At 42.0% G+C, this 11,844-nt stretch overlaps 2 protein-coding genes across 2 annotated transcripts in view; one reads left to right on the top strand and one right to left on the bottom strand.

The window, feature by feature from the left end:
- The window catches only part of skila (SKI-like proto-oncogene a), a 29,637-nt gene extending 25,809 nt beyond the window's left edge, over positions 1 to 3,828 (top strand). The window contains 1 exon segment of the mRNA XM_083781434.1: positions 1,869 to 3,828. Coding sequence (XP_083637560.1) covers positions 1,869 to 2,144 — 276 coding nt within the window. The 3' untranslated portion in view covers positions 2,145 to 3,828.
- A 4,645-nt stretch (positions 3,829 to 8,473) lies between these two features.
- Positions 8,474 to 9,410, bottom strand: gpr160 (G protein-coupled receptor 160; the record flags this gene model as incomplete). The annotated part of the gene is made up of 2 exons (XM_083782807.1): positions 8,474 to 8,712; positions 8,957 to 9,410. 2 exons carry the CDS (start codon positions 9,408 to 9,410, stop codon positions 8,474 to 8,476), a joined length of 693 nt encoding a protein of 230 aa, XP_083638933.1.
- Positions 9,411 to 11,844: the final 2,434 nt, after the last annotated feature.

Here is an 11,844-nt window from a genome sequence, read left to right as displayed (position 1 = left end):
ACACCCTACTTTATTTGAATCCAGGTTATGGACATATGGGGTTTCCACTCGACCTAAAGACGATAATGAGAGCATGCGTGCGCTCCCACCAAGATGGCAACTGTTGACCTATGCTAGCTTCAGTAGCTTGAGGCAGGCATGTCATGTACACGTGCAACGGCTGGCGAGGGATGATCGGAATCGCTTTGTTTGACAGCTTACTCAAGTCCTGACATTAATGCAAAGAAAAAAAATTGCTACACACAGTAATGGCTTTTATAATTAATTACATTAGAATCTAATGCGATTAATTATGCAAGCCATTACTGTGTGTGGCAATTTATATGTCCAAGCCATCTTACCATGACAGCAGTTAAGCACTCCATGGGTGGAGTCAAGTTTAACAAAGGACAAGAATTTGCATTGGTAAAGAAAAGCATCGTGAACAGGCATTGGCGCATTGTAATGCACTGCGCACGCACGCACGCACGCACGCACACACACACACACACACACCCTCACACACACACACACACACACACACACACACACACACACACACACACACAGTACGGGGACACCGGGACCGCATATACAGTCAAAGGTGCAAGACACAAGATTGGAAATAGACTTCACAATCACACGCACAGTTAACACAGGATACTCAGACGTTTCTAGAAAAGGATGAACAGCTGCTCATAGGTCAGCAGTACGTCAGAGGATTGATTTGAGGCTGTTAGTTAGTGGCATCTCTCTTGGAAGTCCTACACAGACAAAGAAAATATCTGATCTATAAGCTGAGCTCACAACACATTGTGAACGGCATACCAATCTCTACAGTTTGTAGATCGGCTATTTTCTAATTAAGCATTAGACCTCAAGACAAACAAGTGTAACCATTGCCTCCAATGATGGTTGAATCACTCTCAGTGTTCATTTTACTCTGAGAGTTAAATAAACACAAAAGGGCTTTGGCTCTGTTTGGGTCGATCTGTTACCCTCTGAGATTCCACTGAACACTGAGGAGTACATAAGACGGAGTCTGGGAGAATGTTAATGCTTCCCATTCTGTATGTGCGAGTGAATTTAGTTTGTCTCCATGTGTATATGTGTGTGCTACCACTAGTGTGTGTATGGGACGGGGGGGGGGCATCACTGTGCTTACTGGGCCTACCCTGAGTGTGTGGTACCGCACACACACACACACACACACACACACACACACACACACACACACACACACACACTAGGCCTTTTGTTTGGGTTTCCAGTGAGCTTTATCTTGAGATAGGGGCTGTTCTGCTGGCCTGAGCTCAGGCCTGGAATGTTCTCTCTCTTCCCCGTCTCTGTGGCTGAAAATCCTAGACTCCGCCCACCCTGCCCTGCCCTGCTCTAGCGTCAACCCCAGACTGTCTGGCAGTGGGAGTGTGTGTGTGTGTGTGTGTGTATGAGAGAGAGTCTAACCCACTGGTTCCCAAACACTGTGTCGGGACTCATCTGTGGGTCGCGGACACATTGTTATTGGTCCCCTTATTTTTTTGTTTCCTAAATTTGGTTTTTAATCATTATTTCAAAACATTTTCAAAAAGCAAAACGTTTCACTAATTAAAGTAACTTCATGAAGAAATAAAGGAAACATCTTAAGAAATTCCATAAATTGGAAGAAAAGACGTAGTGAAAACAATCTACACGCTTCTTTATCTGCTATTTTCACTAGTTTGGGTCCCGGGAGAATATCTCATTTCTGTTTTGGGTCACGGGCTACAAAGTTTGGGAACCCCTGGACTAACCTGACTATAACCCTCCTTTCCTCTTCTTGCTCTCTCTCCCCCGTCTCTCCCTCTCTCTCTCTCTCTCTCTCTCTCTCTCTCTCTCTCTCTCTCGACCAGTTGTCAGAGCTACGGCAGCGGTTGGAGCAGGCGGAGGCCGACAGGCTGGAGCTGCAGGAGGAGCTGCGTGGCGAGCGGGAGGCGCGGGAGAAGCTGGAGCGCACCATCTTGCAGCTCAAGCAGCAGATGGCGGCCCAGAGCGGCGGCGGCAGCCCGTCTCCTCCGCCCACCCCCTCCTCCACCACCGGAGCCCCCAACAACAGCACCCACTCACCTCCTCCGCCCCTCTCCTCCTCCTCCACCACCTCAGAGGCCTCCGAGGCCGGCCAAAAGTAGCATACCGGCACAGCACCACACACCGCCCCACTCCTCCCCTCCTTTCTCCTCCTTTCTTTCACCTCCTGGAACTCCTTCCCCTGAGTCGTTCAGTGAAACCCTCCCCCCCTGTAGACACAAACTAATCAGCCTGACCCAGGACACAGGGAATTCAACCATCAACCGCCCTTTATTTAAGGCTGCTGGTTGTTTTTGGCATCACCACCGCTTCTCTTCACAACTTTCTTTAAAAATATATATTTAATTATTTTTAATAACGTATGACGTTCAATGTTTGTCTTTTTACAAATTTAAAAGAAATAAGTTTTCTGTCATGTGCTTTTTTTTTATTTTATTATATTTTATCCATCCGCTCCCTTTCTCCTTAAACAGTATTTAAACTATTTTTTTTCCTTTTTTGTACATTTTGATTTAATTTATCTTTTTTTTTCTTTTCTTTATGGAGAGCAGAGAAACGGCTGCTTCACAGATAGGAGTTTGGTTCATTCAGAGACCATTTAAACTCCTGTCTCTCTCTCTCTCTGTCTCTCTTATCCGTCTGTCCGTCTGCCTTGCTCCACGACCTTTACCTCCCTCTCTTCTCTTATTTGGATCCCGGGACGGATGTGTTGTAACCTACTAGAGACGTTTCTCCTTATTATTATTATCATGTTGTTTAGAGCGTGGCTCAGACACACACAGACTTTATTGTCCACTGCATTCTCCAGAAGTTCACTTTATATAACTACCTGGCACTGCGACCAGAGCGCCTCCCCACCCACCCCCTGTCGGACACATATCAGGGGTCTGGTCGTTGTGCTCACCTTCTGCTACGTCGTGTACATACAGCCCACAATGCTCCAAGTACCAGCCAACGCAGGAACGACTGACTGCACGGACGTTCTTCACGACGTCACTTTTTTTTCCTTTTTTCTTTTCCCTTGTGGAATGAAGAGTGACGAACGTTTAAAAAAAAAAAAGAGAAAACCCCAAAACGGTTCTATTATGTAAAAAAGAAAAAATGTCGATGCTCATACAGAAAGGAAATACAATGCATTTATTGTTAAAAAAAAAAAAGAGAAAAAGAAACAAATGGGAGTGTTTTGAATGTGAGGTAGCTAAGCTTGTCCTCTGGTCTGGGCCCAGGGTCTACTTGCAGCTGTAGACTCCTGGGCTCCTTGTTGTGAATCTGCTGGGCATCCTGCCGTCGTAGACCAAACAGTCTGCTAGCTGGTCCTCCAGCTGCCCACCACCAACCACCACACGTCTCCTCTCCTCTGAAAGGCCACACACCTTCCACTACTGTACGTACAGTACGCTAACAAAACTAAATGCTCTCTGCTGGGAAACCCCAGCCACGTTCTTTACACTGTGGTTTTCACTCACTTTGGCCTAGGCAGGAATCACTGTGTTTTCCTTTTTACGGCTTGGCGCGAGGAAAGCTTAGCCACTTAAGCCCTGTTTTATACTTTGCTGTACGTTGATGTCGACTCGAGTCGAAAACAGCTGATCTATAAGCTCACAATGTGTCGAGACAGAAACATTGTGAAATTGTGTATCGGCTATTTTTGCCATCTTTTGAACCGAAATATACATATGGACGCCAGGTTGAAAGTGGTTAACGAGAGGTCTTGCACGTCCCTACACTCCTCCTCCCCTCTCTCCCTCTCTCTTTCACTCTCCAGAACCTCTAAGGAATGGAATGTTTCCGGGGGGTTGGGGGTGGGTGTTGAATGGGGGTTGGTTTAACCAGAGAAACTTTCGTAGAAAGCGTGGTTAGGGGGGGGTCAGGCTCCCCCCAGGTCTTGTTTTGATGGCCATGCTAGGAGGCATCCAGTAGTAGAGCTACTGTGTCGCCACAACACGGCATTCCTCCACAGACGCACGCACGCACGTACATCCACACGCGAAGAGTCCCGTCCATGTGGTCGTTGGAACAGAACAATGGCCCTATAGCGTTCCCAGTAGATGATCAAAGCTCCAGGATCAGTCCCCACTGTTCTCGGGGCCTATTGTTTTATCCCACTTCATTGTTTTGCAGACAGTTTTCAATCGCCGCCCTATTCGTCCCAAGCGTCGTGTCGTTCTGAGGGAATGTGGGTCACAGGTGAAAGTAGTTGTCTAAGACAGGGGTTCTGGGCCTCGGATCAAGCCTGCTCCTGCTTTACATTATTCTGCCTGGCTGAACAAACAGAGCAGCGTAGAGAGAGAGAGACAGAGAGAGAGAGAGGGGAGGGAGGAGGTGAGGTGGAGAGCGCAGGGAGTGCATTGGGGGCCTGACACCCTCTCTCCTGGCTGGTTGGCAGGCTGGGTGGCCTGGACACCGGGCGGTACAGACAGGAGCCCCTTTTGTCCGTGAAGCCTGCAGAATGGGGGCAGCTGTTGTTGTCGGGGGTGGTGGTGATGGTAGTGGGTCTACAGGGGGTGGTGGTAGTGGGGCTACACCCCCTGTAGCCCCACTACCATCACCACCACCTACAGGATTCCCTCCCTCTCTCTCTCTCACACTCGGCTCACTGAACCGCCTGCCATCATTCAATCTCACACACACACACAGAGAGACACAACACGCACAATCACATGTACACGAATCCCACCCATCCATCTCTAGTGGCAGATCAGCTGGTGTGTGTGGTGTTTTGTGAATGCCCAGGAGAGCGAGCAGACATCCAGCCAGAGGAATGGAGCGAGAGAGAGAGAGAACTGTTTTTGTGTCAGTTGCCAGGCAAAAAAAAGAGAAAAGATGCTTTATTATTGCCATCGAGGAGATCCCAAAGCGAGCGAGCGTGCGCGTGTGTATGTAAATAATTGTTTGAAAAGAAAGGGGGATTGGCCTTGGTTTAACACTGAGCTGTTTTTTATGCATCTGCTATAAATGCAAATTGATAAGACATTCCACTGTGCTCCAGCCCTTTCAATGCAGATTTTCTTACACTTCCTCCCTTTACAATAGCAGAGCATTGTGAGCGGGCAGAGTACAGCTCCTGTGTGTTAGTAGTTAAAACGCGTTGCGACGCAGGTGTCATCATAAAGGAGAGGATGACGGAAGACTTGTCCGACAGACAAGTTAAAATCATGTGACAAGCTAAAAAAAATCTACTCCCATACAATACCGCACATGTACACTCTACAATTGTTCCATACAAAACTTTTCTTGAATTTATGAGAGAGAAAAAAAAGATATTTAATGTATTAACTAAAGATTTATATTCAACTTTGTAAATACAGTAGCCATTAATATATTAACTGTTCTTATGAATAATCTTCAGAAGGTTATATAAATTGGACCAGGACAGAAACTCTTGAGGCTCCGAACAGCCTAAATGTTTATTATGATTATTTTAAAATAATTTTTACTTTTCTCATTGGTTGACCCTGCAACAGGTGTGCAAACTGGATGTTTGAGGAGATGAAATGCATGGTAGCGTTATGTTTAATTTGTACTTTGTTGCAGCGTGTTGCAAGCTTGTAGATGTGCTATTTGCTGCGCGACACCAGCATGCAACTAAGTATAAATCTGGCTTTATACCCAACACAGGACAAACCTGAAATAGGAAATATGCTTCTTTACACAGCCCTCCCTTTTTCCTGAACTGATTGCTTATTTTTTTTGTGGATTCCAACTTAATGGGCTGCTGATGTGTAATTTAATATTAAGCCTTCGTCCCCTTGTGATATCTGATTCTGATACCACACCCACATTAGTAAATTAAAAATGAAACATTTCTTTAAGAAAATGCATTTTGAAAACAAAAAACCTTTGTTTTTTGCATGTTTCACTACTCACTACATTCTGTTTGTCACCAGGCCAATCAATTGATCTATTTGATGTAAAAAAAAGAAGAAGATGTTGCCCCCCCCAACCTATTTAAACGCACAAGCTATTGAGATATCTCATATGCATGATGAACATTGACAGAAACGTTTTTAATTATGCAATTAATTTGTTAGTTTAAAAAATAAGTGTCATGTAAAAGTCGAATTCACTCAATAACCGAAGACGTAGGCTGATTTGATTTGGAACCACACGATTATTCCATGTACGTGTGGGTGCTTTAGTGTGTTTGCCACCCACTTGCCAGTGATGGAAGCAGAGCAGCTATAAATGGGACACTTAATGACATACTGTACAGTATCTCTGTGAGTCTGACTTACTGAGACGGTGCATCTTTGTCGATCGTCTTTTCAAATGTAACCCATTGTTTTCCATGTGATGACATCACTCACATGATAATCAGTATTACGTTTATTGATGCCATAATTACCTCTTTAACACGTTGTCAAAAGATTCTTTTTACAAGTTTTATTTTTTGGGGGGTGGGTGGGGGTTGTTACTTTGTGTAAATTGCATTTTATACACAAGGGGGCGCTCTATATCTTAAGTTGTATGCTATGATGATGAGAAAAAGTGACTAAAATAAGAAAAGAAAAATCTAACGCAGCGTGCTGGGCCTTCTTGCATTTGCAGTGTTATGAGAACTTTGGATATGCTTTGTACAGAATTTTATAGGTGTGAAGTCGTCCCCACCCCACATACACACTCTAAAACACAGGCTTTGCCTTTGGAAGGAGCATGACTCTGCTGGACATTTGAATACAGAATTTGCATACCCATGGAATGCCCTTCCTGGCTGTGTGTAGAGGTGAACTCCAACTCTGTAAACAAATGCAAACTAACCTTTGAACTGTCAAAAGTGAATAGCTTTGTAGTTGGGTATGTGTATTGTCGGCCAGCATTATCATATCAACGCAGTAGGCGGAAACCTTGTATGTTGTTCACAACCGTTATTTTTTGTTAAATAAGGGTGGTGACCCTATTTTGAAATATTTTTCCATAGAAAAATTGTCTATTGCAAAGTTGCCAATGTGACACTTTGCCAACTAGTATACTGGCTATTTGTGTGACTTTTCCATGATACGGTCATACAATGAAGTATAAATAGAGCATTCATTTATGGGAAAAAAACAAATATAAAAACAACAATATGAAAAATGGAGATACAAGGTTTCTGCCTGACTTCGACAATATGCCAGTGTGGGATACTAGGAAGTATAGGCTGCACCTTGTGATGAGATTGATCACAGGATTAGGGTGGACTGGTTACTAAGAATAGACGCACCATATTTTCATTTTATACACCTTACACAAACTAACTATTAGAAAGATTTAAAGAGAAAATATTTATGGCTTTGTTAAACAAGAAAACAAAAAGACATTTTCCCCTCAATGCTATTCTGAAACGTACAACGCAGTGTATGTAAGACCATTGCATACTATGTTGCCAATACTACAGTGTGATGGGACATTTGTTCTTGCATGAATCGAGACACTGTTCTCCTACCTCATGTTGTGATATAAAAAGATGTTTTTTAAGCAGAGGACACTGCATCTCTAACCGTTTATCATTGATATTTACTAGTTAATTACATACCTGTAAATGCTTTTAGCTAATACCTCAGTTGTATCAAGTGTTTTTTTTTTCTGTTTGTGCCCTTTTCCCTGATTTCAGATCTTGTAAATATACCCTGTATAGACAATGAACTTGGATCAAATTCAAGTAAAGTTCTGTAGTGTCAAAACTAATCTTGTGTTTTGCATTTCTTATGATCTCATAGTGGATATTGTTGCTTTTGATGTTATTGACCGAACATACACATTTTCTTTCTGTACATTGTCAAATATAATCTATAAAATATAATAATTATTTGACAGTCTGAGAGACCAGACACACAATTAAAGTTGAGAAGGAACTAGTGAACATGGTTCAGCAAGTTAAACCACAGGAACTGTGGGTTAACGGTTCTACATTGAGCAAGTCAAGTTAACCCTTAAGATCCCTGAGAGAGAACTCTTAATTGCAGCAAGACATACATGTTAAAACCATGGGGCTACAACATGGAACTATATGACCAAGAGTCAGTGGACACCGTTTCTAGTGTATCTAATAAATGTAAACGCTACGGATATAGTGACATTCTAGACCAGGTGGTTCTCAAAGTGTGGTCAAGATTAATATTATATGGCATTATAACTTTAACCCTATATGTCTGATATTTAAAGATAGACAAGCTCACAATGCATCGTAATGAGACGTGTTGTGTGCTTGGAGATCAGGTATATTTGAAACATCTTGAAAAAAATGTGTTGGTCATTTGGTGCGTGCAGAGCTACCTTAGACCACAAACATTGAGATTCTTCCACACGGTTTGCTATTTCTACATGAGACTCAGCAAAATAAGTAACCGTTTACCCACTAAACGTATTTATCATACAATAGGCTATTTAATCTATCATCTTGTGAGCAAAATCCTTTTAAAATAAATATGGGTGTCTTTGATATGAAAATGTTTTAGGTCTCTATATAGGCAGTCGTAATTCTGTCCTCCTCCACTGAGCTGAATCTCCAGTCACAGAAGATGTCCGGGGGAACTATCACCATGCCTTGCACCAGCTGTGAGGCTGGACAGCTTGCACACAAAACCACTCCTATCAAAACACTGTTGAGGAAGCAAAGCCAAAGCACGTTCAAGCCCAGGTGGGAGGGTATTCCCAGTCCCACAGGCAACATGAGGGATATAGCCATGAAAACTAAGAAGAAAGACCATATATTGAGAAATAGTTGCAGTGCGTGCGCAACAATTCCTCCTGTAGTCCGTGAGTCAGTTTGGTCCATCTGGGTTAGTTGTGTCTTAGATTGGTTTCCTGGTAAGCGATGTGGGCTTTTTAGTTTTGGAAACCCTGTGCGTGAGAACATTGCACAGCTCACAGTCAGGAAGAGAACTGTGGCTGAAATGTGTGAGATCTGAGGGGCACAGAATTACCCAGCATTTACGCAGCTTGCTGGGAGACTCATTCTCCAGCGTAGGGAAAAACCCAGACACCAGAAACACATAAAGAGCTGCCATGTTCCATAAGAGACTGGTAACAAATGAGTATGTGATCTTTCGGGCCCTTATATTCTGTAACCTGTTAGACACAGTCAAATAATGATCCAAACAAGTAGTGAACACAACGGGCCACTGCAGGGAATCGTAAACTTCTCCGAGTATTTGAAGGAGCAGACACACGTGGTGGCGCGTCAGGCGCAGGCCCAGGAGGCAGCCGCCGCCTTGGATATGCAGGGCGGTCAGGGTGAGGGTCAGGACCGTGTCCGCGGCGGTCAGGGAGACCATGAATACGCCTATGAAGCAGTCACAGGCGTGGCTCCTCTGAAGAAGAACCAGTGTCCAGTTGATTAAGCACTTCCCTCCAAGGCCGAGCAGGATGGATGGAATGGACATGTGCATTGTGATTGTGGAGCCTGTGGGGTTTTGAAAGCCACAAAGTACTGCACCCTTCCATCCAACCAGACCTGTGAGGAAATCCTACTGATTAAACCAGTATAACATACATCCCACATATCAGTATCACTCGACCCCACACGTTATGCTTGCAGAATGCCATACTGTAAGTTTTATAAAATGAATAAATAAATAATCTAAACAGGTCGCCCTTAGAATGACTTCACCACATTTATATGAAGTTATGTTGAAAAGTGGTGAAGTCGCCCTTTAAAGATGAAGTCATTAGTATTTAGGGTAGGCATTTTAATCACCCTTAAAATAGCTTCTAAATACTGTAAAAAGTATTCCCATTAGACACTTGAATTTAAAACAGGTGTAATTGAATTACATTTTATTTGGTGAGCTGAAATACAACTATATTGATTTGAATTGTTGCAATGCAGTTAAGTGGATCTCGTAAATCCATACAGTAAAGCCTTATATTTTTGTGTCAGATTGCATACCCCTCACACCTCTATTGTTTTAGGTTGAGCAATGGACAGTAGCCTGCCCTAAAGTAGGCCTATGGAAACTTGTTATTATTATTATATTGTTATTAAAACAAATGGCTAATGAGGCAAATATGCCTTAAAACATTATACTTGCCCTCTATTACAAAAGAAATAAAATAATTAATTATGGAATGCACGTGCCAATAAAAAATATTTTAAATATTGCTTTGATGCTCATATTAACTTTAGGAAGTATTAAGTTGTTTTTTATTAGCATAGATATGCACTCCATAATTCCATAGGGCTAGACCACACATGGGCATATGACATCATCAAATTGCGACGGGAGCAGTCCCTATTGACTGAAAGATTCTTTATTTATGAAAGAAATAAAATACTGAAGGTGTTTTAATTTTTAGGTCTAGACTAGGGCAAGTATAATGTAATGCAAGTATAAGGTAGGCTATACAGAACAAGAGAATATTCTCTTCTATTTGTAAAACAATCTGCCCTATGTGTTTGAACTTTGAACTATGTGTTCTCATCAGCTGTAGCCTGTAGCAAATTAGAAGTAGCCTAACTAACTATAACTACATATAGCCACTACAGAGAATGCATAAATAAATATGGGAGGAAATGATAGGCTAAAATAACACATGACTTATGATGACTAGACTACCAGTGCTCCAATAAGAGCTTAATGCAATACTAAACCAACCACCATGCATGCCGTGCATATTCATTTAACATTCATAGTTAGCCCTACCTTAATAACTTACTGGTGTCTCCTTTCAGTCTACTCTTTTGTAAACGCGACAAGATACAATTATGTAGCACGCACCGTGCCTTTCCCTTGAAAGCTTCATGCGATGTGTGTTTGATGTAGGTAGTTTCTGTTTACAAGGCGTGGTTAGGCGTCTAACAGCCTGCCGCTGCCGCATAATGTCATCTGTGAGACTGTGAACAAGGAAGTTCAAGCATATTACATAATAAACTTGTCCAGTGTAAGCCATATAACTCTATGAGTGAGTCTATGGTAAGGCTGTTGTGTCAGAGGATAACAAAGTTACAATAAAGCATGATGTGACACAATGAAAGGTCCAGCAATTTTGGCACAAGTTACTGTTTATATAGTAGTTCTTAAGTAAAAATAAAATAAACAACATGGCCATGGGCCCCAAGTAAAAACATTCTCAATTCAAATTCTAAACTATAGGCTTGCTACCACAAAGATTCTTAACCCTTCTCCATTTTGTTATGCATTTGGGGTGGCACAAATATATAGTGCCATAATATATTGCGCTATTAAAATATGAGTAGACTATATATGACAATATTGAGAGAACATTGATTGATTGAACATTGATTGAACATACAATGCTGTATTTCACAATATTATTTATTTATTTATTTGATAATAATAATCCACAGATCCACTCTATTCAAGGATTTTTGGGGAGAAATTAAACTGACTATACTAGTCATGAGCTTCATTCACATACTTATAGTCTAAAGTCCAGGAAGAGGCAATTAGTACTTTCTCTGGTATCAAGCTAAAGTGCTTTTAATATAAAGTACATTTAGTGTATTATTAACAGATAAACATAAAAAAATCGTAAAATATTGTATCGTTATCGTGGACCTAATATTGTATCGTATTATATCGTGAAACAAGATCAGGTGATCTCTAGCAAAAGTTGTAGCTGCTCCCAAACCCTAGTCACTGACTAGGGTTTGGGAGATTTGATACAGGCTGCTGAGGTGCAGAGAGATGCTGAGGCTGGGTGTTTGTTTTCACACACAATTTGATTGGCTGTTGAAGCAGCCATGGCAGCATGCTGCAGAAAGACATGAAAGAAAGACAAACATTAACTCATAGGGTTACATGGGTAATGTCAAATAAACAGCCAGTAGGAAATATATGATAAGATATTTAACAGATGATA

The sequence above is a fragment of the Protomyctophum parallelum genome (assembly GCF_964188405.1).
Source record: "Protomyctophum parallelum genome assembly, chromosome: 14".
Classification (NCBI taxonomy): domain Eukaryota; kingdom Metazoa; phylum Chordata; class Actinopteri; order Myctophiformes; family Myctophidae; genus Protomyctophum; species Protomyctophum parallelum.
This window is presented reverse-complemented; position numbering and strand designations above follow the sequence as displayed.